Here is a 26,962-nt window from a genome sequence, read left to right as displayed (position 1 = left end):
AAACGACGGACCACTGAGAGAAAAACAAAGCCTCAAGGTTGTACAGTGCACACTGTACAAGGCCTTGCTCGCGACACGGCAAACAGACGATCAATTTATGAAAGATAAACACCGAGAAACAACCAAAGTTGCACACAATAACTTCACACACCGAAAGATAAATACAGTTTCGACAAAATACAATTGTGAACAGACTTAACTTCGAAAAACGTGGAGACCGTGTGGGGCTTCGAAAATCCCTGCCGCCGTCTCCAAGATCTCGCGAGATCTCCTAGGGTGTTTTTGGTCTTCGGGGTATTTTGGGTCGTCGGGGTCTTTTGGGTGTTTTGGGTTTTCGGGGCCATTTGGGTCTTTAGGGTCTTTTGGATCCTCGGGCCTTTAAGGGTATTTTGGGTCGTTGGAGTGTTTTGGGATCTTCAGGGTATTTTGGGTCTTCAGGGGCTTTTGGCTCTTTGGGGTATTTTAGGTGATTTGTGGTCTTAAGGGTCTTGGGAGACTTAAAGGGTCGTCAAAGGTCTGAGGGGTCTCAGCAGTCTAAACGTAATTAAAAGTTCATGGACTGTGTTTTGGGCGGTAATTTTATTTGAAGGAGAAGAAGAAAGACGTTTTGGTCGCATATAAACATAACCATGTACGTTTTCTCTCTTATAATAAAGAATTAAAACTATTAAATAGAAATCGCTCCCTCCGTGCATGTCCGTCGCACATTGAGCTGTGTTTGTCTCAGCTTGGTGTGTAAAGCTTCCAACGTTTCACGTCGTGTTTGTTTGGTGTTCAATCCAGAATCGCTGGTAGTTTAACATTTTAACAACCTATAAGACTAAACCTTGACTAAGTTAATCTTTTAAACAAATTCATTTGAACGTCCGAGTTCGCAAGGGGTTCCATATGTTGATGTGACGAATCTGCGGTTGGGAATCCCCGAATCGGAGAATGTGTTCACTCCCGTGAAGAGATGAGAGATCTGTCGCCTCGCTAGCTTTGTGTTCTCCTGCAGTACAAGGTACACTGTACAGCACCGTCACCGTCCTCGTGTACCTCACTGCACCGTCCCAGTGTACCTCACTGCACCATCCCAGTGTACCTCACTGCACCATCCGTGTACCTCACTGTACCATCCCAGTGTACCTCACTGCACCATCCCAGTGTACCTCACTGCACCATCCCAGTGTACCTCACTGCACCATCCCAGTGTACCTCACTGCACCATCCGTGTACCTCACTGCACCATCCGTGTACCTCACTGTACCATCCCAGTGTACCTCACTGCACCATCCCAGTGTACCTCACTGCACCATCCCAGTGTACCTCACTGCACCATCCCAGTGTACCTCACTGCACCATCCGTGTACCTCACTGTACCATCCCAGTGTACCTCACTGCACCATCCCAGTGTACCTCACTGCACCATCCCAGTGTACCTCACTGCACCATCCCAGTGTACCTCACGTCACCGTCCCAGTGTACCTCACTGCACCGTCCCAGTGTACCTCACACCATCGTCCCGGTGTACCTCACGTCATCGTCCCGGTGTACCTCACGTCACTGTCCCGGTGTACCTCACATCACCGTCCCGGTGTACCTCACTGCACCATCCCAGTGTACCTCACATAATCGTCCCAGTGTACCTCACGTCACCGTCCCAGTGTACCTCACTGCACCGTCCCAGTGTACCTCACTGCACCGTCCCAGTGTACCTCACTGCACCGTCCCAGTGTACCTCACGTAATCGTCCCAGTGTACCTCACTGCACCATCCCAGTGTACCTCACGTAATCGCCCCAGTGTACCTCACGTCACCGTCCCAGTGTACCTCACTGCACCATCCCAGTGTACCTCACGTAATCGCCCCAGTGTACCTCTGCACCGTCCCAGTGTACCTCACTGCACCGTCCCAGTGTACCTCACTGCACCGTCCCAGTGTACCTCACGTCACCGTCCCAGTGTACCTCACTGCACCAGTGTACCTCACTGCACCAGTGTACCTCACGTCACCGTCCCAGTGTACCTCACTGCACCAGTGTACCTCACGTCACCGTCCCAGTGTACCTCACGTCACCGTCCCAGTGTGCCTCACTGCACCGTCCCAGTGTACCTCACGTGACCGTCCCAGTGTACTTCACGTCACCGTCCCAGTGTACCTCACGTCACCGTCCCAGTGTAACTCAATGCACCGTCCCAGTGTACCTCACGTCAGCGTCCCAGTGTACCTCACTGCATTGTCACAGTGTACCTCACGTCAGCGTCCCAGTGTAACTCAATGCACCGGCCCAGTGTACCTCACGTCAGCGTCCCAGTGTACCTCACTGCATTGTCACAGTGTACCTCACGTCACCGTCCCAGTGTAACTCAATGCACCGTCCCAGTGTACCTCACGTCAGCGTCCCAGTGTACCTCACATCACTGTCCTCATGTACCTCTACCTTACAGTTCCCTCCGATTCGCCATGAACCGAGACGTCTCCGATGAAGATCACAGATCGAACCCCCCGGGATCCACGAGCGGTTCTGATGGAGGAAACTCGGTCGTTCCGGGAGATTCTCCCTCAGATCGCGGGTCCAGGGTCGGTCCACCCGAGGATGAAGACCCGGGACCCGGTACGTGTCGTTCTCTCCGCACCGTCGCCTTCTGCTGGTTCCTGAAAGTTTCGTTTTAATGGATTGTTTTTGTTTCAGGTGTTATAGTGAAGGTGAAGGTGAAGTCCGAGTTCGTCGATGATTCGTTCCCTCAACATGAAGGTTTGAACCACAAACACACACAAACGTTCTGTTGTTGTTGTTGTTGTTGTTGTTGTTGTTGTTGTAGTAGTAGAATGGTAATTTCCCTCTGTGAAGGTTCATGTTGATCTGTGTTGCGGATAAGTGGAACAAGAGGATGAAATGAACAGGACATTGATCAAGTTACGTGGACTGCCATGGATGCAACTAGACGTTGACGTTTCGGCCGTTAACACGTCACAACTTTGTCGTGCAAAAGACAGACGTCATGGGGGGCTGTAGGGGTTCTTATAGGGTGGGTGTGGATCAGAGGTGCGAGCGTCAGTGATAGGTCAATGATCAGGGCAGGTGGGGTGAGAATTACTCATTTTCACTTCTCATGAAAGGGTAGTTCAGCGTGTTGGAGTCAGAAGTAAAAGCGATTGGGGGAAAAGGGAATAAAATAAGGAAAAAGGGGGAGAAACAGAGAGTTTGGAAGAAGGGAGAAAAAGGAGATTTAAAGTACATGAAACAAAATAATGTAAAATAATAGGAGGAACCACAGTGAGAAAAATCTTGAAAGGTTGTCGATCATGGGAGGTCTTAGTGAATGGTGAGTGCTCGTTGATCCTTTGCGGAGCCAAAATGCAGATCCTGTCCATATGGCTTCGCCCTTTGCTTTTACGACTGTCCGTGGTGCTGAAAGTGAAAGATGTTGGAGACACTACACGGTGTGTGACTTAGGTCCTCTCACCCCTAAGTCACACACCGTGTGACTGAACGAATGTCCGGAAACTGGCTCAGGATCATTCTGTAACAGGTTGAAGTTTCTCCTGGATTATGTTCTTGATTTGAAGGTTGATGGGATGGTAGATCAATGTGAATGGGATCTTTACTTTTTAATTTTTTTTCCTCAGAAGGTTGTAAAGCCGTCCATCTGTCGGTGTTGCGGACGCTCTCCAGCAGGCTGACCACGATGGAGGTGGTAAAGGCACACTCAGTGAAGAACTTGCACTTTTCATTTGATTTTGAGTCTTAGCCGGAATTGTCGTCATACAGATGTCGGAGCCCGAGGAACAGGGAATATCAACCGCCTTTAGAGGCCATTTTTTCCCCACAAAGTGGGGGTTGGCTTTTTTCGGGCACCGTGGCCCCCTTTTTGAAGCAATGTTTTATGGCCGGATGCCCTTCCTGCTGCCAACCCTTTTAGTCGCCTCTTGCGACACACGGGGAATTACCAGTGAACTGGTACTCAATTTGCCGAACTCGGAAAGATGACGGGCTGAGTCAACCCCCCTGGCGTTAATTTAGCAATCGACCCGGATTCGAACCCAGGATCCTAGGATCCCAAGCCGCACCCTAACCGCTAAGCCAACACCAGGATTCGAACAGGGAATATGGAATTGAGATTTTTATGTGGGAGGGTCGGGAGGATGATGAGACAAGGTAGCTGTGTAAAACTTTAAGTTTGTAATGTGCAGTGGTGGCAAGATCGTTCTCTTTGACTGAATTACTGTCGAGAAAGGTGACAGAGGTACCTGAGATGTCCCATGTGAAATCAAAGGTGAAGTGGAAGGAATTGGCAAACTTGATAAATCGTTCAAGGTCCTCTGCCACAGGGTGTGGCACCGACGTAGTCGTCTCTGTATCGGCCCAATAATTCTGGGGTGGAACTTCTGGGGAGTTGAGCACGTCGTCCAGAGGAACTGCGTACCAGGCGAGGCGGAGAGGAGTTTCTGTGCCTGCTTCCTTATTTGTACATCAATACAATCGGTGTATTAGCACCCAGAGATAGTCATCATTAGGAGTAACGGTGTAAACTGATTTGATTTGATGTCCGTCGTGAATATTTTCTGTCAGAGGGAATCCTGAACCATTTAAAGATTGTGATTGTGTGTTGATATCCTCGATGAAGGAAGGCAGACATTGCACAAGACGGGCTAACTTCTCGTCAAGATGACCAGAGATCAGTTGGGTAGGGCAACTACAAAGTGGAAATGGTAGGATGGCCTGGCTTGTGTTGCCTTTCTGGATCTTTGTGCACCTTGCTCGACATAGAGTGTTAGTTCTGCCAAAGCAGTTTTTGTGTTTAGGGAAACAATCCTGGACAGGTCGCCACTCCGGCACAGAATACTCCACTTTGGATGTTTCCAGGGTACCAGCGATAACTCGCCTAACCTTTGCAAAGGATACCATGGGATCTTTTGACATCCACTAATAATGCCAGCAGACGGGACACCTGCTTTCATGTCAATCCGTGGGACAGTACACACACACATTGATACCTCACCTGACAAGTGGAACGCTGCTTCTGAGCTATCATGCCAGCCTGGACATTTTCTCGGGGCCTGAACACGGAAGTGTTATAATAAACCTGTGTAAAGCAATCTTTTTAATACCAGGCGCAAGTGTAAGCACTGTAATAATTTAATTTGTGTGTTGACAACAAATCACTATATACAACCTCAACATACAATTTTCACAAAACACATTACCTGAATACTCCCGGGAATAAAGTGCAGGCAGTGTATAAGCACAATATTCTATGAAGGCCCGCAGGCCAATTATCTGATTTTAATTTTTTTTTCTATTTTCTTTATCCAAACATAGCCCTCGACCTTCCTCTGGATGAAAGAGGAGGCCTTGCAAAGTCTGTTTGCACTGTTTCCTGCAGGGAAATTTCCAACATACCAACTTTTTTTTTTAATTTCAAAAAAAATTCCAACAAATTTCCAACATTCCAACATGCCAAATTTCCAATTGCCAACACAACAATTTCCAACAATTATTTCCAACATGCCATCATGCATAAACTAACAAACAAAATTTCTTCTTTATATATTACATATGCTTCTATATTATGCTTTATATGCTTTATATATTACATCTTCGCGAGGATGGCCTCTAAAGGTGGTTTATATATTACATATGCTTCAGTGAAGGTTATTTTTTGGAAATGTTTCATTCTGAAACATGACAAGTTTTGTTTTAATGGAATGATTTTTTTTTTCAGATCTTATTGTGAAGGTGAAGGTGAAGCCTGAGTTTCTCAACGATCCATCGACTCAAGAAAAAGGTTTGGACCTGGCCTGTGCGATAATGGAAAAACCTATATCACGACAATGGGCCGCACAAATACAAATCATGACACTAACTGAAGGGAAGTTCCAAATTGACTGGTTGAGCATTTGTGAAGCTGGGCGTGGCAATCTTCTAGCCCCCAAAAATGATGCTGCTCCAGGGGGTGATACACACTGATATTTGTATACAATCTCACTGATCGGTACACGTGTATTTTGTGTTCTGTGTGAACTCTTTTATATATTTCCCCTAAAAAGAAAAACCAACAGAAACAAGGAAAAAAACATTTTTTAATGTAAAAACTTGGAAGAATGAAATCTCAAAAAACAACCAAACAAGGTAGGAATGTCACCACAATAGGACACCACAATCCTCTTATGGATTACCATCACATTGCCATCTTATGGAAAATATATATATATATATATATATATATATATATATATATATATATATATATAATTCATTTATTTTGTATAGCGCTTTTCCAGAAGCCCAAAGGCGCTTTGACAGAGTGGCAAACATAATGCATAACAATACATGAAAACAACAATTGCAAAAAGACAAGAATCAATTCGGGAAATATTTAAAGCAAAAGGAGGGAAAAGGAGAAGAGATAGTCAGGGGTTAAATGCTGTGGGTTGAATGTTGAATGCAGTGTTGAACAGGTGGGTCTTTAGTGATGTTTTGAATGTGGTGAGTGAGGAGGAGTCTCTGATGGTGTGAGGTAGTGAGTTCCAGAGGGTGGGAGCAGCGATGGAGAAGGCCCTGTCTCCCCAGGATCTGAATTTGGTCCGGATGGAGGGGGTCAGGAGGTTGGTACCAGCAGAGCGGAGGTTGCGGGTGGGAGTGTGTCTGGAGAGGAGGTCAGCCAGGTAGGATGGGGCCAGGTTATGGAGGGCTTTGTATGTCAAGAGGAGGATTTTGTACTGGATTCTCTGGGGGATGGGGAGCCAGTGAAGCTTGTAAAGGACGGGGGTGATGTGGTCACGGGTCCGGGAATGGGTGAGTAGACGGGCAGCGGAGTTCTGAATGTATTGGAGTTTATTGGTGATTTTTGAGGGTGAACCATAGAGGAGGCTATTGCAGTAGTCCAGACGGGAGGTGATGAAGGCGTGGATGAGGGTTTCTGCAGCCGTGGAGGAGAGGGATGAGCGGAGACGGGCAATGTTTTTCAGGTGAAAGAAGGCTGACTTTGTGATCTGTTTAGTGTATTTGTCGAAGGGAAGGGTTTGGTCAAAGATGACGCCAAGATTCCGGATGTGAGGGGAGGTGGATACTGGGATACCGTCGATGTTGAGGGCAAAGTTATGGGTGGATTTTGTGAGCGTTTTTGGGCCAATGATGATTATTTCAGATTTATCACAGTTAAGCTTGAGGAAGTTGATTTGAAGCCAGGATTTTATTTCAGTGATGCAGTTTGTCAGGATAGAGTGGGTGTCGGTGGAGACGGACTTGGTGGAGATGAAAAGCTGGATGTCATCGGCGAAGCAGTGGAATTGGAGACCATGACGGCGGATTAAGTGACCGAGCGGGGACAGGTAAAGGATGAAGAGGAGGGGGCCAAGAACTGAACCTTGGGGGACACCTTGGGGGAGGGGAGCAGTGGGGGATTTGCAGTTATTGATGGAGATGAACTGGCATCTGTCAGAGAGGTATGATTTAATCCAAGAGAAGGCAGTGCCGGTAACGTTAAAGGTGGATTCAAGTCGGGTGAGGAGGATAGTGTGATCGATGGTGTCAAAGGCAGCGCTGAGGTCGAGGAGGACGAGAATGTTGAGGTTGCCAGCGTCAGAGGAGAGGAGAAGGTCATTGGTGATTTTGAGGAGAGCAGTTTCAGTACTGTGGTTGGACCGGAATCCGGATTGGAATGTTTCATACAGGTTATTGGCAGAGAGATGATGTTTGAGTTGAGTGGCTACAGCACGTTCCAAAACTTTTGACAGAAAGGGTAGGTTGGAGATGGGTCTGAAGTTGTTTAGGGTGTCAGGGTTTAGACCAGGTTTTTTTAGAATGGGGGTAACAGCAGCAATTTTGAGGGAAGGTGGGATGATGCCTGTAGACAGGGAGGAGTTTATTGTTGCAATGATAAGTGGAGAGAGAGCAGGGAGGGAGGCTTTGACAAAGCTGGAGGGGATGGGGTCAAGAGTGCAGGTGGCAGTTTTCATTCCTATGAGGAGTTCAGAGAGGTCAGTAGGGGAGATTGGGGAGAACCGAGACAGGGGATGGCAGGACAAGGGGGAGCAGGTGGTTGGAGGGGGAGCGGGTGCGGCGGTGGTCAAGCTGTTGTAGATGTTGTCAATTTTGCGTTGGAAGAAAGAGAGGAAGGAGATGCAGTTGTCTACTGTGAATGACTGGGTGGTGGTGTTCAGGGGGCGGAGGAGTTTGGTTATTGTCGAGAAGAGTGCTTTTGGGTTTCCGGAGCCAGAGTGGATAATTTGAGAGTAGTAGGCAGAGCGGGCGCGGGAGAGGGCATCTTTGTAGTGTTGTAGGTGGTCCTTGTAGGCTTGGGAGTGAACTGTGAGACCCGTTTTATTGCGGAGTCTTTCAAGTTGGCGAGCACGAGTTTTCATCAGGTGGAGTTCAGGGGTAAACCAGGGAGCAGAATGGGTGAAAGAAACTGTTTTGGTTTTTACAGGCGCAAGCTGGTCAAGGCAGGAGGAGAGAGTGTGGTTGTAGTAGTCAGTGAGGTCGGAAGGGGTGTGGAGGTCAATGAAGGGAGAAGTGGACATTTTTTCAGAGAGGGTGGATGAGAATGAGGTAGGTGAAAGAGCGTTTAGCTTACGGAAGTTGATTGTGCGATAATGCCTTGGTGTTGGGGCGGGGATGTTGATGGTCAGAGTGATGGCTAAGTGGTCAGAGAGGGTGAGGTCAGAGCCATAGAGATGGTGCAAATTTAATCCAGTGGAGCAGACAAGGTCCAAAATGTGACCACGGATATGGGTAGGAAAGTCGACATGTTGAGTGAGGTTAAAGCAGGTGAGTAAATCAGTGAAGTCAGTGGTTATTGTGGAGTCAGTGGAGTCCATGTGGATATTGAAATCACCAAGGAGGAGGATTGAGGGGGAGAGGGAACATAGCTGGGTCAGAAAGTAGGAGAAGTCAGACAGGAATGATGGGTGTGGTTTGGGAGGGCGGTAGACGACAGCCATGACTGACTGCGTGCGACCAGAGAGTTTTAAAGCCAGGTGTTCAAATGATGGAGCAGATGAGATGGAGATGAGGTTGGTCTTGATGTCTTGACGGTGGATAACGGCAATTCCACCACCTCGGCCCTCTGAGCGTGGTTTATTGACGTAGGAATATCCATTGGGTGTGGTGAGGTTAAGTGTGTAGTAGTCCAGAGGTTGTTGCCAGGTTTCGGTGAGACAGAGAAAGTCCAGTTTGTTATCCAGGATGTATTCGTTCAGGATGAGGCATTTGTTGTTGAGGGACTGGGTGTTGAACAGGGTGAGCTTGATGTTGTTTTGAACAGCAGCTTGAATATATATATATATATATATATATATATATATATATATATATATATATATATATATATATACTGAAATGCAAAAGAAACTTACCACCTTTGAAACCTTTAAATATCAACAATAACACTGCATGTAGTAAATGTGTGAACTTATTTGTGGACAATAATGTCCTCACTGTCAGACAAAATGGTCACGGATGGTCACTTGAACCTTCAATGGTCACTTCATAGCACAGCTGTTGAACAGCTGTTTTGACTGTCAGTGATTAGCCAAGGGGTACGGGATGATTTTAATGAGCTGCACGTGATGTCTTGATATTGGCTTTAAAAAGGCCAGTGCAAAATGGGCATTTCAATCAACATGCCACGATTGTCAAGGGATCAACGGCAGCGTGCCCTGGGCATGCTGCAAGGCGGACTGAGCTACCGTGAAGTGGCACGTCGCCTTGGCTGTTCACACCAGACCATATCGGCCCTGGTGGACAGAGACACCCTCCACAACTCTGCAGATGACAGACCTCGATCAGGGAGGCCAAGAGTCACCATTGCAAGGCAGGACAGGCAGATGGTCCGAAGTCACCTGCGGGATCGATTCCGTCCAGCATCCCGCACTGCGGCAGAAACTCCGAGGCGTGCAAACCCACGGATCTCCAATGATACTGCACGAAGACGACTGCATGACTATGGTCTGACTGCCAGAAGACCATACAGAGGCCCCGTGATGACGGCTGCCCATCGCCGCAACCGACAGAGATGGTGCCAGCAGCATCAGTGGTGGACCTTGGCGCAGTGGAACGAGGTCGCTTTCAGCGATGAGTCAAGGTTCTGTGTGGACAGTCCTGATGGGCGTGAGCGTGTCTGGAGAAGAACTGGCGAGCGATATGCCGATTGTTGCGTGCGTCAAGCCAACAGGTGGGGTGGCCCAAGTGTGATGGTGTGGGCCGCCATACCAGGCCGGTACAGGACGCCACTGGTGGTTGTGGATGGGAATCTTAACGCCCAGCGGTATGTGGATAACATCCTGCGACCTCATCTGCTGCCATTCCTGCTAGACCACCCAGAACTGAGAACCTTTCAGCATGACAATGCTCGTCCCCATGCTGCTCGCTTTACCACTGCATTTCTCCAAGGCGAGAACATCAACACCATGCAGTGGCCTGCGCTCTCCCCTGTCCTGAATCCCATAGAGCACCTGTGGGATGAGCTTGGGAGATGCGTAGTTGGCAGGGCCATGACACGGGCAGAGTTGCTTCAGACATTGAGGACTGAGTGGGACAGAATCCAGCAGCAATCCATCCAAAGACTGGTAGGCAGTATACGCCGACGATGCACTGCCTGTATCCAAAACAATGGTGGCCACACATGCTATTGAAAGGGGACTGACATTGCACCCTGTGCTGTTCTGTACTGCAGAACAAACTGATGAGATGGTGTATCTTGGTCAAAAACTTGACATGTCATCAATAAAATGCCAATGTTTCAATTAGCAATTGTTGGTTTGTTTTATTTTGAACTGTTACAATTTTATTACATTTCAAACAAGCGACCTCGTTCCACTGCGCCAAGGTCCACCGCTGATGCTGCTGGCACCATCTCTGTCGGTTGCGGCGATGGGCAGCCATCATCACGGGGCCTCTGTATGGTCTTCTGGCAGTCAGACCATAGTCATGCAGTCGTCTTCGTGCAGTATCATTGGAGATCCGTTGGTTTGCACGCCCCGGAGTTTCTGCCGCAGTGCGGGATGCTGGACGGAATCGATCCCGCAGGTGATTTCGGACCATCTGCCTGTCCTGCCTTGCAGTGGTGACTCTTGGCCTCCCTGATCGAGGTCTGTCATCTGCAGAGTTGTGGAGGGTGTCTCTGTCCACCAGGGCCGATATCGTCTGGTGTGAACAGCCAAGGCGACGTGCCACCTCACGGTAGCTCAGTCCGACTTGCAGCATGCCCAGGGCACGCTGCCGTTGATCCCTTGACAATCGTGGCATGTTGATTGAAATGCCCATTTTGCACTGACCTTTTTAAAGCCAATATCAAGACATCACGTGCAGCTCATTAAAATCATCCCGTACCCCTTGGCTAATCACTGACAGTCAAAACAGCTGTTCAACAGCTGTGCTATGAGGTGACCATTGAAGGTTCAAGTGACCATCCGTGACCGTTTTGTCTGTCAATGAGGACACTATTTTCCACAAATAAGTTCACACATTTACTACACGCAGTGTTATTGTTGATATTTAAAGGTTTCAAAGGTGGTAAGTTTCTTTTGCATATATATATATATATATATATATATATATATATATATATATATATATATATATATATATATATATATATATATATATATATATTTATTTATTTAAGAAACAGGAAGTAAATTCCTGCATGGGGCTAGTTTGAAAAATTTCTGACTCAACCCAGGAACCCCATCACTTACGCTGTGACAGCCCAATTCCCTTATGGATTACCATCACATTGCCATCTTATGCATGTGGGTGTGTTTCATGAGATGGACTGGAGACATTCCAGGTCTCAAAGTATCCACCTCCATTGTGTGCATGTGTGTGTGTGCAAAATTGATGCCAAACATGTGTGAACATTCGGACCCCGCTATTCGCGGTTCCACTATTCGTGGGTTCTGCATATTTGCAGTTGAAACAATTCGACCTGTTTCTCTATTCGTGGAAAAGTGTCTCCCAAATTCCCGGGTTTTTTTTTTTCTATTCGCGGCCCTGTCCCATGAATTCACGGTTTTTCGGTGGCGCAAAAAAATTTTTCCACAGGCTACGAGCTTGACACATTTATAAAACCCATCTTTCACCAGCCATGCACAAAGCAGCTGGACATACGCAAAAAACATCGACAAGCCGCGAGCATGACCTGCTCCTGCGTTCGCTGCTGTGTGCTTCGCGTTTTCATGGCTTTCACGGGATATCCTGCCATTCACACTGTAAATAGCTTCACGTGATATCCCGTCATTAATTAACACTGTGAATAGCTTCCCGTGATATCCCGCCGCCATTCACAGGTAAACAATGTTTTGCGGGATATCCCACCAGCTGCATAACACATCATCCCCACAAGTTACTGTACAGAATGAAAAACTCCACCATATCTATTAGTGCAATTAGCTGTCTTTTCCCCATTAAAACAATGGCACGGCATGCATTCGCGGATTTTCACCGACATCGCTGGATTTTCATTGACACTCGTGGATTTATTATCGCCAATATTCATGGGTTTTGTCTCGCCATTTCTGGGACTTTCATCGATCTTCGTAGAGTATCGTCGACATTCTCTGGATTTGCCTCACCATTTGGGGATTTTGCCTCACCATTCTTGGTTTGTTCCTCGCTATTTGTGGATTTTCGCGATTCGGGAACCAATCCCCCCTTTTTCCATTGAAACAATGAACCCCCATTCGCGGTTTCTCAATTAGTGGCATTTCCCAGGAACGTATCCCCTGTGAATAGCGGCGTCCGACGGTAATGTATAAACCTTAATCATGCATGCGTATGTGCAAATCACAACGTGTGTGTGTGTGTGTGTGTGTGTGTGTGTGTGTGTGTGTGTATATGTGTGTGTGTGTGTGTGTGTGTGTGTGTGTGTGTGTGTGTGTGCGCGCGTGCGCGATTGGTTGTTATCTCTATTTGCTGGTTTTAGGAGGTGGAACAGAGTCCTCCCACGACCCAAAGTATCTATCTCTGCTTCAGTAAGGGATCACGGTTCATGGACCAAACTGTTAAACTTTTTCAGAGCTTTGTTCCAAGGAATCTTTTCAGGATCGTCACCAAACTCCGGATTGCCTCCAGTTGTAGTTCATCTGTGGTCATTTTTGCTATGTTTTTGTGGAGTTCTGCTGGAGCGTTCTGATGTAGAGTGTGATGCACCAAAATGATCTTCTTGATCTCTCGAGTTGATTCGGCTAATTAACTACAAAAAACTCAGAAGAATTCCCATGTTTTAAAAGCACGCCATGTTAAGGTGTATAGTGCAGCTTACTGGGTCCTTTCCGCAGCATGGCATTCTAATTGCAAAATAGATACAAATAATGATAACATTGCAACAAAGCATATATTAATTAATACTAATAATTTTAACAACAATGATATTAATAGTTGTATCATTTGGCAATAATAATAACGACCCCTCCTCCCGCCCCCTGCCCCACCCTGGCCCAAGTGCATCTGGCTCAAGCTGTACAGCAGGCAGGTATGCTACAAGGCCGTGAAGACCAATGAAAATTTGGTCCAATGGACCAACGGGCCCACTAGTATCTAATAAACAATTCCTTCAATATTGAGTATTAGTTGCACAAGTGTTATCTATCATATTGAACACAACACAACACCGAATAGTCAAAAAGAATTTGTGACAGTTTGACTTGATGTACATTTCAAAGAAACAACTCTCTTCATTTTCCTTTTATTGTGATTTATGATGTCTCAGATATTGTATTTTCTTTGTTTTCCGTTCCTGCTTTATGATCGTTTACTGTTGCTTGCAATTCTGTGCATTTTAAATCCTTCGTTAAAGCACAATAAAATACTGTCACGTCGACGGGGTCTCTAACGCGATATACTGCCGTGGCGAAGCATTATGCTGCGCAAATGGACGAATTGAATGAAAAACCACATTCAAGCGGAAACACAGTTTCTTCCCCCAAATTGAATCTGCACAGGTACACGATCACAATCACACACAACGAGGGAAAGTATTGAGGGTTCAAGGTGAGCAGCACGGGAGATATCCAGGGAGGCATGGGTAAGTATGACTTCGGAGCCATGATACCACTGACTGGTCAAGGTCTTGACTCACTGCACTCTACGTTCTCACCGACTGCATCCGTACGTGACTATTTTTATCCCTTCCTCCCACGGCTATGCCTGCGCCCTCGAGCGTTCTTTGCTCATGGCCTGGCATTGGCCATTGAGGTGGCACGTCGCTGCCGCTGTGGTGACATCATGTGGACGAGGTGTTGTTGCCGCCACTGTAAGAACCAATGGTACCCGCCACTGTTTAGGCTGCCATTGGGATCGTGCCATCCAGGACTTTGTTAGGGCCATTGCTGTGCTGGTCTTGCATTCATGGTGCGGACTATGAGAGGGGATTATCGGCCAGCCCACGAACCGCCGACCCACCCAAAGCAGCCCTCTCCTTTCCTTGCCTGGTGTGTTGCCTGGTTTTAGAGAAAGGACATGTACAGATTACACTTTTCTCACAGGGAACTCACAGGGCATACATAAAAACAGGACAACTTCACACTAACAGGTTCCTAGTTACAGAAAATGTTCCAATATACACGGAACATGCTAACTTGACATACTAGCTAGTACGTATCCCTTCCAACGTAATAAAAATTTACTTCCCCAGAATATAAGTGGATTGAGGGTGAGTTCTGGTTGGTTGTTTTAATATTCCTGATTGAAATGGTGTTCTTTCAAATTACCTTGTTTTTTGAGTTTGTTTTTTTTCATTCACTCCTTGATCCCTTTCTCTTCCTCCTTGATCCCTTTCTCTCCCATGATGAACTGATGTCTCACTGTGTGCAGGTGAAGTTAATTCAGTGAAGACAGAATGTTTTCAAAAGAACTTTCTTCAGACTACCAAGGATGCATTGAACAATGAGGAGGAAAAGCAGGAACCTTGCGGTTCTCCTCCCGAAAAGCAGGAACCTTGCGGTTCTCCTCCCGAAAAGCAGGAACCTTGCGGTTCTCCTCCCAAGGAGCCCAGCAATGTCGCTCAGTTTTTCGAAGGTAATCAGAGCTGCACACGGAACACGCGACACTTTCGTTACAAGGAACTCTGACACAGGAGGAGGCCATTTGACCTATCATGCCTGTACTCTTTCAACACCACATTGATACATTCTATTTAATTTCACAGAGCGAGTTTGAAGGGAAGGGGAAGAAGAGGAGTTTGTGTGTATATGTATGTTCTGTAAAGCCTTAAATATCATGGGGGTTACGGTTCTGGAAAATTCCGCGATTTTTTAAACCATGGGCCAATTGGAAAAAGGCGGTTAGGTTCCTGGGATTTTTTATTTAGGTTCCTCGGCTTTTTTTATTTAGGTTCCTGGGCCTGGGCGGTTCGGTTCCTGGGCAGTGGTGATTTTTACAAAACAGTGAGGTGATTGAGCTTAATATATTATCGAGTGCACAATAAATATAAAAACACAAGATTTATCGAAAGATGTTGATGATGCTGCTGGAGTGGGGAGTTGGGGGAGGAGAGGGGATTAGAATGATGCAGGATCCTCCAAGACCATCCTAGAAGGAAGGGGACCCCGCAGGGACAGCAGATGGAGAACATGCGATGGCTGGTGGATGAGTTGGTTGAGGCACTGCTGGTGGTGGTGCTGTTGGCTCTTGTAATAAAAGCTTGCGATGGTCGATTGCTTCGCTTTCATTTGCAGGTCTTTGTAGGTCTCTCTATAGGGCATCACAGCAACCTCCAATCCCCTTTTAAAATGTATGCTTCTCTCCATGAATGAATCGATCACAAACACCTTGTCAGCCAGGACCTTGCCGATCTGCAACACCTCTGCCAACATCTTGGTCGTTAGTAGTTTTGGAACCATCCCCTCGTTCTCTTCACTCTCTTTCCTCAAGCACGTGAGCTCTTCCAGATCCTCCTCTGTTAACACCCCTTGGTGGGGTTCAAGTATTTAATAATTAAAGTATATAATCAAAATCTGGGTTCAGATTTGAGAATCAGAATCGGTGCACTAAATAAGTATTGAAATCTGGAGTGAAATCTGACAATCTAAAGGAATTAACGATTCTTATAACTTGGTGTAATGTACCTATTTGCTTTAAGCAAGCGAGGCTCTGATCGCTCCTTCTCCATAAATACATAAGAAAATGTGAAACTTCCAAAGCGTTCAACTTAACTTATTCTACCGTTCGAATACCCACCATAAATGCATGAAAATGGAAGAAAAATAAATGAGTACAGTACTTTACTCACCAATAATGAGAAGAGTCTGTCAAAAACTGCGTACGCTCATGCCTTTTTACCTCATCTAATTTCACAGCTGAAGTAATGGAGTGGCGAGACCTTTTGCCACAAGTGCTTGACGGAGTAGATACTGGTCGTTTTCCACTCGTATTGCAGGGTTTGGGGACGTTTTACGAACAATGAAAGTTACTTGATAACATTTGAGTATGATGTCCAAAGTTGTGCAGTCTGAAGTACAGTATGACATACAGATTAAAAACGAAGCAGGAACGACATGCAAATAAAAATAAAAAGCCCCTTTAATGGCACCGACCAATTTAATGGATGTTAATTTACAATACAATAGTATTGTATTATATTCATACCTTTCACTTTACAATGAAATAATGACCCTCCGTCATCATCGAGTGCACATCCACTTATCACTCCGTTCTCATGGTCGCAGCACATGCTCTACCCCTTTATACGCGGCGGAGCATTACGTTTTTGTGTTGTCCATCTGTCTGTGATAGCTTTTCGTTCCCGCGATAACTTAAGAACGGCGGAAGGGAACTAAGTCAAACTTGGTGCAAGTATGTATGACGATGTAAAAATAATCTGATTCGATTATGGGGTCAAGAGGTCAGAGGTCATGTCAGGTAAAAATGTGATACTTGAGAACCACTTAAGATATTTATATCAAACTTTGTACGAGTATGTATAAAAAAAAAACACCTTTAGAGGCCATTTTTCCCCGCAAAGCGGTGGTTGGCCTTTTTCGGGAACCATGGTTGTTGTTGTTTTTTCGTCCCCTTTTTGAAGCAATGTTTCACGGCCGGATGCCCTTCCTGACGCCAACCTTTTTTGCCGCCTTTAACGACAAGCAGGGAATTACCAGTGAACTGGTACTCAATTAGCCGACCTCGGAAGGATGACAGGCTGAGTGAACCCCCCTGGCGTTAATTCAGCGATCGACCGGGATTCGAACCCAGGATCCTAGGATCCTAAGCCGGCACCCTAGCCGCTAGCCCAACACCAGGATGTACGAGTATGTATAATGATCTAATAATGTGGGTGGAGGCATATCAGTCGATGTCGCGACATCAGAGTGCTGTTATAGTTTTTACGCCTCCACTAACGAAGTCGCCAGAGGCATTATGTTTTTGGGTTGTCCGTCTGGCTTCCGTCCATCGGTCCGTGCTTCCGTCTGTGATAGGTTTCTGTTCCTGTGATAACTTCAGAATAGTTGAAGGGATCTATGTTAAACTTAGTGCAGGTAAGTATAATGAGGTAAAGATGAACTGATTACATTTTAGATTTTGGGGTCACAAGGTCAAAGATCAGATATCATGTTGGGTAAAAATCCTGTTCCCGCAATAACTTGTGAACCAGTGATGGGATTTTGACCAATGTTGGTACAAGCATGTATTGTGATGCAAAGATGAACTGATTTGATTTTGGGGGCAAGAGGTCAAAGGTCTTGTTAGATAAAAAAAAATTCTGTTGCCGAGCTAACTCGTGAACCAGTGATCGGATTTTGACCAAACTTGGGACAAGTATATATTATGATGAAAACTTGAACTGATTATATTTCGGCATCAAAGGTCAGAGGTCATGTCGAGTAAAAATGTGATACTTGAGAACAGCGGAAGAGATTTCAATCAAACTTGGTACAAGTATTATAATGATGTAATAATGTGAGTGGAGGCATAATCGGGCAACGTCATGACGTCGAACAATGCCGTTCTAGTTTTTGCTTAATATATTGATGTCTTCTAATGACAGATTAGCGAGGGCAGAAAACCAGTGTGTGATCTAAGGAGAGTAAAAATACTTATAAATCATGCTATATTTTTCAGAGCAATTGATTTATTCATGCTTTTTCTGAATTGTCTTTGCAGAGAATGAAATGAAGATTTTTTCTTGCACCAACTGTTTGCAGTTATTTGACACAGAAGCTTATTTCAATGTGCACGTGAGTTTTTGTCACGACATTGACAAATTTGGCATCTTCTCTGGGACGACTCACAAAAGTTGTTTGACAACACTCGATCAGATCCAAAGAAATGAGAAGCCATACAAGTGCTCTTTGTGTCAAAAGGCCTTTGTGAGGTTCTCGCGTTTAAAAAATCATGAAAGATTACATACAGGAGAGAAGCCATACACGTGTTCTTTGTGTCACAAGGCCTTTGCTCAATCGACATATTTAAAACTTCATCAAAAAGTGCACACAGGAGAGAAGCCTTACAAGTGTTCTGTGTGCACCAAAGCGTTCGCTTGCTCGTCTGATTTATGTAAACATAAAAAAACTCACACTGGAGAGAAGCCGTACAAGTGTTCTTTCTGTCAAAAGGCTTTCAGCAGATTGTCGGTTTTTAACCATCATCAAGGAATACATACGGGAGAGAAGCATTTCAAGTGTTCTCTGTGCTGTAAAGCTTTTGTTTATTCATCGAGTTTGTGTCAACATCAAAAAAGACATACGGGACAGAAGCCCTACACGTGTTCTGTTTGCGAGAAGGCTTTTATGTGTTCATCAAATTTGGCTCAACATCAAAGAATACACACGGGAGAGAAGCCCTACAAGTGTTCGGTGTGCAGCAAGGATTTTGCCTCTTTCTCAACATTGAAAACACATCAAAGAATACACACAGGAGAGAAGCCCTACAAGTGTTCGGTGTGCCACAAGGCTTTCGCTCGTTCATCGAATAAATATCAACATCAAAAAATACACATGCTTGAGAAGTCCTACAAGTGTTCCGTATGCTGCAAGGCTTTTACTTGGTTTTCGACGTTGAAAATACATCTAAGAATCCACACAGGAGAGAAGCCATATAAGTGCTCTTTTTGTGAAAAGGCCTTTGTTAAGTTGTCACGTTTACAAAATCATCAAAGAATACATACAGGAGAGAAGCCCTACAAGTGCTCTTTTTGCCACAAGGCCTTTGCTCAATCAACATCTTTGAAACTTCATGAAAAAATCCACACAGGAGAAAAGCCCTTCAAATGCTGTGTCTGCAACAAGACCTTCACGTGTTCATCAAATTTATCTCAACATCAAAAAACACACACGGGAGAAAAGCCCTACAAGTGTTCCATATGCAACAAATGTTTTGCTCGTTCATCTAATTTATCTCAACATCAAACAATACATACGGGAGAAAAGTCTCACAAGTGTTCAGTGTGCAATGAGGCCTTCGCTTGGTTGTCAACATTGAAAATACATCAAAGAATACACACGGGAGAGAGGCCGTACAGCTGTTCTTTGTGTCACAAGGCCTTTGCTCAATCCACGTCTTTAAAACTTCATCAAAAAGTCCACACAGGAGAAAAGCCATTCAAGTGTTCTTTCTGTGACAAGACGTTTGCTCGTTCATCAGGTTTATCTCAACATGAAACAATACACATGCGAGAGAAGGATTGAGTAAATCAGACAATTGTAGGTTCTGTGAGGTAGAAACAGAAAGTGCTGATCACCTTGTCCTGGATAAAATAAAACAAAACTCGTGTGAGATGGCACATGCAATGGCATGCAAAGGCACAGCAATGCATGCACTAATCCATTGGCACACCTGCAAGAACTTCAATATCCCAGTCTCAGGAAAAAGAAATCATGGAAGCACGAACTAAAAGCCATCATTGAAAAACGATGAGGGAATCACGTATGACTTGACCATCCCATCAAGCGAGAACATAGAAAACAAAGCATTGTCACAGGACGTAGTACTCTGATACAAAAAGGAAAATACGATATCGCTAATTTAGGTGTCAGGACTCATCGACTTTGTCTGAATAACACAGAAATCATGAAAATTACCAAATACCAGGATCTGTAAAAGGAAGTCAAGAGAACCTGGAAGTTGAAGAGCACTGACATGTGTTACGTGCTCCTCCCCAAACCCCGGCCACGGTGTACCTCCGAGCCTCGAAAGGAGTCACGGCAGAAAGATGTGCTATTACATGTGTGTCCCAATGACCAATGGTAGAACCACACCAAGCAATTGATACAAAACCAATTATTGTATTCAAACTCACACAATAATAACACTTAACGCAAGTACAAGGAAACTCTCACTTGCACATCATAAACCATACAATTCCTATGATGGTACCACCAATTTATTCCTTAATCAATAACTCACAGTACTCCAACGTGAGCAAACTGTAACATTCCCCAAAGTCACGGTGTCACGACACAAGGCCAAAGTCGATCCCCGCTCTGGCGATCACACGAAAAGGTCTTACTGAGACCTGAACCCAGGTTGGTCGACAGTCAAAACTGCAGAAGAGCCGCTTGGTGAGAGGTCGGGCTGAAGTCGGTCCAGTAATGGTTCACCCAAAAGGTGAATGGAAACTCACACCTGCCGTTCACCCGACAATGAAGCCGCGGTTCCCACGCTTAGGTCGCTCCAGGAAAACCCACGACACACACGTGGAACCGGGCGAAGGGCTGGTGCGAGGTGAAATGGCGGACCGGCCGATAATGGAGGCGTCAGCTTGCTCTCCAACGATGATTCACTCTCGGAACCAAAACCCATCACGCAGGCTTATTTGCAACAGCAATAACGACTTTGTCACGGGAATCCCTTTCCCGGGGAAACCAACATTCGCTCACGACCAATGTCCGCAATGTCCGCTCGCCACGACGAAGCAGATAAGCCTCTCTTCTCCGATCTCTCTCGATCCTATCGCCGGCCTCTTCTTCTTCTTCTTCTGGTTTCTTCTTCCGGTTTCTTCTTCACCCATTTCGTTTTTCTTCTGAAACACTATTTTTACCTTTGAAGACAGTTACCTCCATTTCACACCGAAACCATAACAGTAATAGTACCTGAAACTAAAAATGCTTCAAGTAGATGAAAACCACAAAGACGGAAGTGACGAATCCATAACACATGGTGCCAGTTATAGGTGGATCAATGGGAATGATAAAGAAAAAGAAAGAAAGCAGTTTGTGGAATATTACTACAAACGAACTACAACTGGAGGTTGCTGGAGTTCAGTGACTATCCTGAAAAGAATGCTCGGAATAAAGACACAAGAACAACAAAAGTTAACAAATTGGTCTGTAAAATGTGATCCTTTGCTGAAATGGAGGTAGATATTTTGAGTCCTGGGAGGACTCTCTTCCACATTCTGAAATGACCAATGAGAGAAACCCTCCAAGTGGTCTCAGTGCAGTGAAGCTTTTGTTCTCAGTTTGTTACCTGCATGGCCACCTTCAGTACCTTCAGAAAATATTCACACACCTTGACTTTCACATTTTGTTGTCACAGCCTGAATTTAAACTCGATTAAATTGAGATTTTTTTTTGGCACTGATAACAACAACAACAGGCATTTTAAGGCCATTTTCCCCGCTAGAGCGGGGGTTAGCCTTGCGGGCCCCATGACAATCTTCTCCATTTACCCTATTTTCTGCATCTCCCTTTGTTTAACCCCCTTGCCCGCATTTCTTCTTCCAACCACCTTTAGCCAAGTCTTTCTCGGTCTTCCCCGTCCTCTACTTCCTTCTACATTCATTTCCATCACTCTTCTCAACCAGTCACTTTCATCCTTCCTCAACACATGACCAAACCATCTCAACCTGTTTCTGTTCACATCATCCATCACAAGCTCTATTCCAATCATCTTTCGCAATTCATCATTTGTCTTCCTCTCTCTCAACGATACTCCACACATCCACTGAACCATTCACATTTCCACCCTTTCCAGCCTTCGTTGCTGCTCAACGATCATTACCCATGTCTCGCTCCCATAAATCATAATACTTCTCACACATGCAGCACACACCTTTCCCTTCAGCTTCAACGACACTCCCCTCCACGTCAGTACGCCACTCAGTTCCCGAAACTTCTTCCATGCACATCTCACTCCAGCAACCGTTGCAGAGTCTGATCCACCTTCTCCATTCAGCATGTCTCTGAGGTAGCAAAATGTTTTCACACCTTCCAGCTTCACGCCGTCTCCTAGATCCAACTCAACATTTCCTCCATCTGCAGCTCCCTCTGTGCACACCTTACACTTGAATGTAGCTGCCACACTGGTTAATGACCCTCTCAAACCACTACATTTTTGATGAACCCACTCAGCGCACATTGTACATTGAATGGAGTTTACTCCGACACGCTTCCTGCACACAGCACACGGCCACTTCCCAGTTCTTTCCACCTCACCACATGCTTTACCACTTGCCATCACCTTCGTTTTTCCGATATTCACCTTCAGACCTTTTGTCTCCATACATTCCTTCCACTTGTTCATCTTCTCCTTCAGTCCATCCATACTTTCTGCAATCAGCACCAGATCATCTGCATGCAACAACTCCCACGGTAAACCCTCCTTTACATTCCGAGCCAGCACCTCCATCACAGCTACAAATAGAAGTGGACTTAGTACCGACCACTGATGCACTCCCACCTTCACCTCAAACTCACCACTGTTTCCTGATTCGTCCTTACAGCTGTGCACGCTCTCTCGTACATTACCATCACTACTCTGATCAACCATTCCTCCACTCCTAAGTTCCTCAATGCCCATGTCACTACTTCGCGTGGAACCCTATCGAATGCTTTCTCCAGATCAACAAACCCAAGAAACAACTTCTTCCTCTTCTCCATGTACTTCCCCTGCAATTGCCTTACAATAAAAAGCGCGTCTGTCGTTCCTCTTCCTGGCATAAATCCAAACTGCATTTCGTCAATCTTCACTTTCTTCCTTATCCTCCTCTCCAACACCCTTTCCAATACCTTCATTCCATGCTCCAATAACTTTATCGCTCGATACGAGCCACAGTCCAGAGGGTCACCTTTCCACTTGTATAGAGGGACGAGGGTACTCGGTTCCCAATCCACTGGCCTTCTTTCATCACCAGATTATAGATCTCCATCATTCTCTTCACTCCCCAACTTCCCGCTGCCTTCAACATATCTCCCACAACTCCCGTCGGCCCTCCTGCTTTTCTACTCTCCATTGCTTTTATCGCTTGCTCAACTTCCTTCTCAGTTATCTTCTCTGCCGGTCCTAAAACTGGGTGACTCTCTATGTTGCCACCCCATTCATTCTCTGCATTCAACAGCATTTCCATATATCTCTTCCATATTCCTTTAATTCCATCTGGGTCCACATCGATTTGACCCACTTCATCCTTCTAGCAACTCACTCGCTCACCTTCAAGCAACTGTGGGATTATAAGTATGGGATAGTATTTCATCCACAGCATTCCTTACCCATTCAGAATACGCCGTCTAACCCGCCTGCTCGTGGTGTACAGAGCCCTGACCGCATGTGCAATCGCGTGTTAAATACGCTTCCGTGTAAAGCGCCGATGACGTCACATATACGACAGCTTCATAATTATCACATTTTTCCCCACTCAGAAAATTGAACACAATCTTTATTTAAATTACTTCATACTAGTACCCTCAGATTACAAATCGATACTAAGATTCTAATACATGCCATATAACATGAATAACATGACTATATAGCAACATCATAGCAAATCCTCTTTCCATATTTAATCAGGAGTAATGCTCCTAGCCTCATTTGTAATGCATCTTCTCACAAGTTCAATCGATTAGGCGGTCTGCTCGTACGGCCACTCCGTGTTTGGTAAGCTCTTGGTTGGGGCGAACACTCTACCTCGGGAAGTTGTCCTCCCTCAAATGTTGAGAGATGGCTTGGGGACGAAGATGCAGGAGATGGTGATACATCAGGAAAGATTGGCGAAAAAATATTCCTACCGCCTGTCTGATTCTCGGTCAACCTCTCCGTTTGTCTATCTAGTCCCAACTGAATTTCGCTTGGTAAAATTGCCGAGCTGACTTGTTGGCAGCCCTTCCCTATGGTCTCACCGCATGGCGCGAGATTACGAATGGACACTGTGGTCTCCCACTGGTCTGCCATTTGAACATGTGCATATTCTGAGTTAGCCTCGAGGAGTTCCACTTCATCTACCAACGGTTCCTACTTGCTCTGTCACACTGACCAACGCAATAACACAGGTCCAGGTTCGGTTAACCATGATGGTAACGATTGTCCACTAGGACTCCGGCGATGCTATGCAAACAATCTTTCATGCTGCGTCATATTAGTGACCGTACACAGTAATGACTGAATTGAATGTAGTGCGTCCGGCAACACGATCTCCCACTGTCCGACAGACAGATCCCGAGATTTGAGACACATATGTAGTTACTGCACGCCATATGATTTTGTCATATTGCTCCACCAAACCATTTCCCTGGGGATTGTAGCTAGTCGTCCTACTGGAAGCAATGCCTCATTCTTGAAAAAACTATTTAATTTCTCGAGACATAAATGCAGTCCCACGATCTGAGTGAATGTACGAGGGCGTACCAAAAATCATAAACAACTTTGTTAGACATTTGATCAAAGTTGTTGATGACGAGTTCTCACATGGGAAGGTGAATGGGAATCGTGGATACTCATCTACTGTTGTAAGCAAATAGCGTTTGGATGTCACAGTTGGCAACGGTCCTTTGAAGTCGATATTCAATCTTTCCCCTGGTAGTGTTGCCTTGATCAAAGTGCACTGAGGCGGTTTGTGAAATTGTGGTTTTAGCTGGGCACAAACAGGACATGAAACACAAACAAGCTTTACATCCTCGACAGAATACGGAAGATTTCGACATCGTACAAAGTCTGCCAGCCGAGTTATTCCGGGGTGACAAAGCGAGTCATGTAGTACTCGCAACTCAAGAAAGCACGAGAGAACGTATCCGCGGCCACATTGTCCATCCCAGGCCGATAGATTATGTCATAACTATAATCGGCTAGCTCAATATGCCACCTCGTAATTTTCTCGTTCTTAATTTTCTGGATATGATGCCCATCAAACATGAATGCGACCGATCTTTGATCTGTGACAAGCCAAAAATGTCTGCCAAGCAGAAAATGTTTCCACTTACGCAAGGCCTCGACAATGGCATAGGCCTCCTTCTCGACAGACGAATGGCGCCGTTCACTGCGAGATAACGTTCTGGAAAAAAACGCTGCAGGTCACCCCGATTGATTCAAGGTTGCCACGATGGCATGGTCAGAAGCATCTGTCTCCACCACGAAAGGAACATTGTCGTCGATCGACATGACTACCGCTTTTGCAATGTCATTTTTCAAATTTTTAAAAGCGGCTTCGGCGGCTGATCTCAACGGGAAGTTTTTGCATTCGACAAGAGGGCGAATTTTCTCCTGAGTATTTCAGAATCCACTTGGAATAATGCGCAAACAGCCCTAGGATATGTCGCAGAGCTGACAGATCATGGGGGGGGGGGCCCTATTAGGGGGGCTGCAGACGAGACTTGTCGGGTCGGATCGACCCCTCCGAGATCGTGTATCCCAAAAGATTAATAGTTTTCAGTGGAAAAGTACATTTGCTGTCATTAAGTCAAATTATTTTTCTGGCTACGTCCATGAAGCATTTTAAATTGTCATCATGCTCTGCACGAGTTCGTCCACACACAGTGACGTTGTCCACATACACAAGTGTCTTTTATATTTTCCTGAGTGACAATGCTGTCGATGATGCGTTGAAAGCAAGGAAACCCCGTTTGTTACCCCGAAGTGTATTCTACGAAACTGATATAATCTTTGGCCTGATTCGAACGCTGTATACTGCTTGTCAGATTCTCGAATTGGGATTCGATTATAAGCACTGCGTAAATCCAAGGTGCGAAACACCTGATATTATGCCATGTTCCCCACCATTTCGTCCATTCGAGGCAGTGGATATGCATCGAGCTGCGTGAATCAATTTACCGTCTGGGATTCGTCAATTACCATCTGCTTCCTTTGATTTGGTCTCGTTTTCATGAGCACTTGGGCCCGCCAAGGAGAATCGCTAGCATCAATGATCCCTTCGCTAAGAAGTGTCCGGTCTCTGGGGCGATACATTTTGTATCCTCGCGTGTAAATCATCTAGATTTCACAGTTTTCAGTTCGCAGTCAGGGGTCAAATTCGCAAACAATGACGGCGGTGCTATCGCCACCCAGGCTAGTCCACAAACTGACAAGGATGGTTTGTCCCCGTCAAACAGCATCTCCAATTTGGCATGTTGTTTTAAAAAGTTGTGACCTAGAAGGAGATCGGAGCATAAGTCCTGGAGCACCAACAATTTTACATTCCTATACTTAGACCCGTTCGCAGTGAGTTCCACAGTACAGTACCCACATGTATCCTGGTATAAAGAAGATGAAGCCATATATACCTTCTTATCCGTCGGATAGATCTTCCAGGCATGTTTTTTTAACCAAGGCACTGCTCACATAGCTTTCGGATCGCAATAAGTATTCAACCCCTTTGCTATGACATTCCAAATTGAGCTCAGGTGCATCCATTGACAAAATTGACATTTTACGTGTAGATCAGTGACAAAAAATCTCAACTTAATCCATTGTAAATTCAAGCTGTAACACAACAAAATGTGAAAAAGTCAAGCGGTGTGAATACTTTCTGAAGGCACTGTATACACAAATGATATACTTCTGCGCGATCACATCAGTTTGCGTGCACATGCAGCGGTTGTGCTGGTAGTGCCGACATTAATTGATTATGTCCCGTTATTTTTTACCTGACCCCTGATTGTAATCTACCATATACAACAATGTCAGTTTGTGTTTGTATGTTGTACAGATGTCTGTCCCCCTTCATAAGGGTAGGTTTTAAAGGCCAATTTTTTAACACGAATGTGTGTTCACGATGGTCTATTTTTGAGGATAAAACAAACTCGAAAATAAACATTTTCCATAAAAGTGTAA

The 26,962-nt window shown here is 45.4% G+C and overlaps 1 protein-coding gene across 1 annotated transcript; it reads left to right on the top strand.

Annotated features, from left to right (window-relative positions):
* Positions 1–886: 886 nt before the first annotated feature.
* On the top strand, positions 887–26,962 carry LOC137428155 (uncharacterized). The gene is made up of 6 exons (XM_078778140.1): positions 887–1,003; positions 2,430–2,596; positions 2,675–2,737; positions 5,709–5,771; positions 14,801–15,004; positions 18,089–26,962. Exons 2-6 carry the CDS (start codon positions 2,446–2,448, stop codon positions 19,609–19,611), a joined length of 2,004 nt encoding a protein of 667 aa, XP_078634266.1. The 5' UTR covers positions 887–1,003; positions 2,430–2,445; the 3' UTR covers positions 19,612–26,962.

Source organism: Myxine glutinosa, chromosome 5 (genome assembly GCF_964187855.1).
Source record: "Myxine glutinosa chromosome 5, kmMyxGlut1.1, whole genome shotgun sequence".
NCBI lineage: Eukaryota > Metazoa > Chordata > Myxini > Myxiniformes > Myxinidae > Myxine > Myxine glutinosa.
The sequence above is the reverse complement of the archived record's forward strand: the minus strand, read 5'-3'. Positions and strand labels throughout refer to the sequence as shown.

Bases quoted from the DNA above. Each gene is read 5' to 3' on its own strand.
- LOC137428155 (XM_078778140.1), top strand. From the start codon at position 2,446: ATGAACCGAGACGTCTCCGATGAAGATCACAGATCGAACCCCCCGGGA. The intron at 2,738-5,708 runs GTTTGAACCACA...TTTTTTTTTCAG, and splicing joins TTCGTTCCCTCAACATGAAG to ATCTTATTGTGAAGGTGAAG. The intron at 5,772-14,800 runs GTTTGGACCTGG...CACTGTGTGCAG, and splicing joins TCCATCGACTCAAGAAAAAG to GTGAAGTTAATTCAGTGAAG.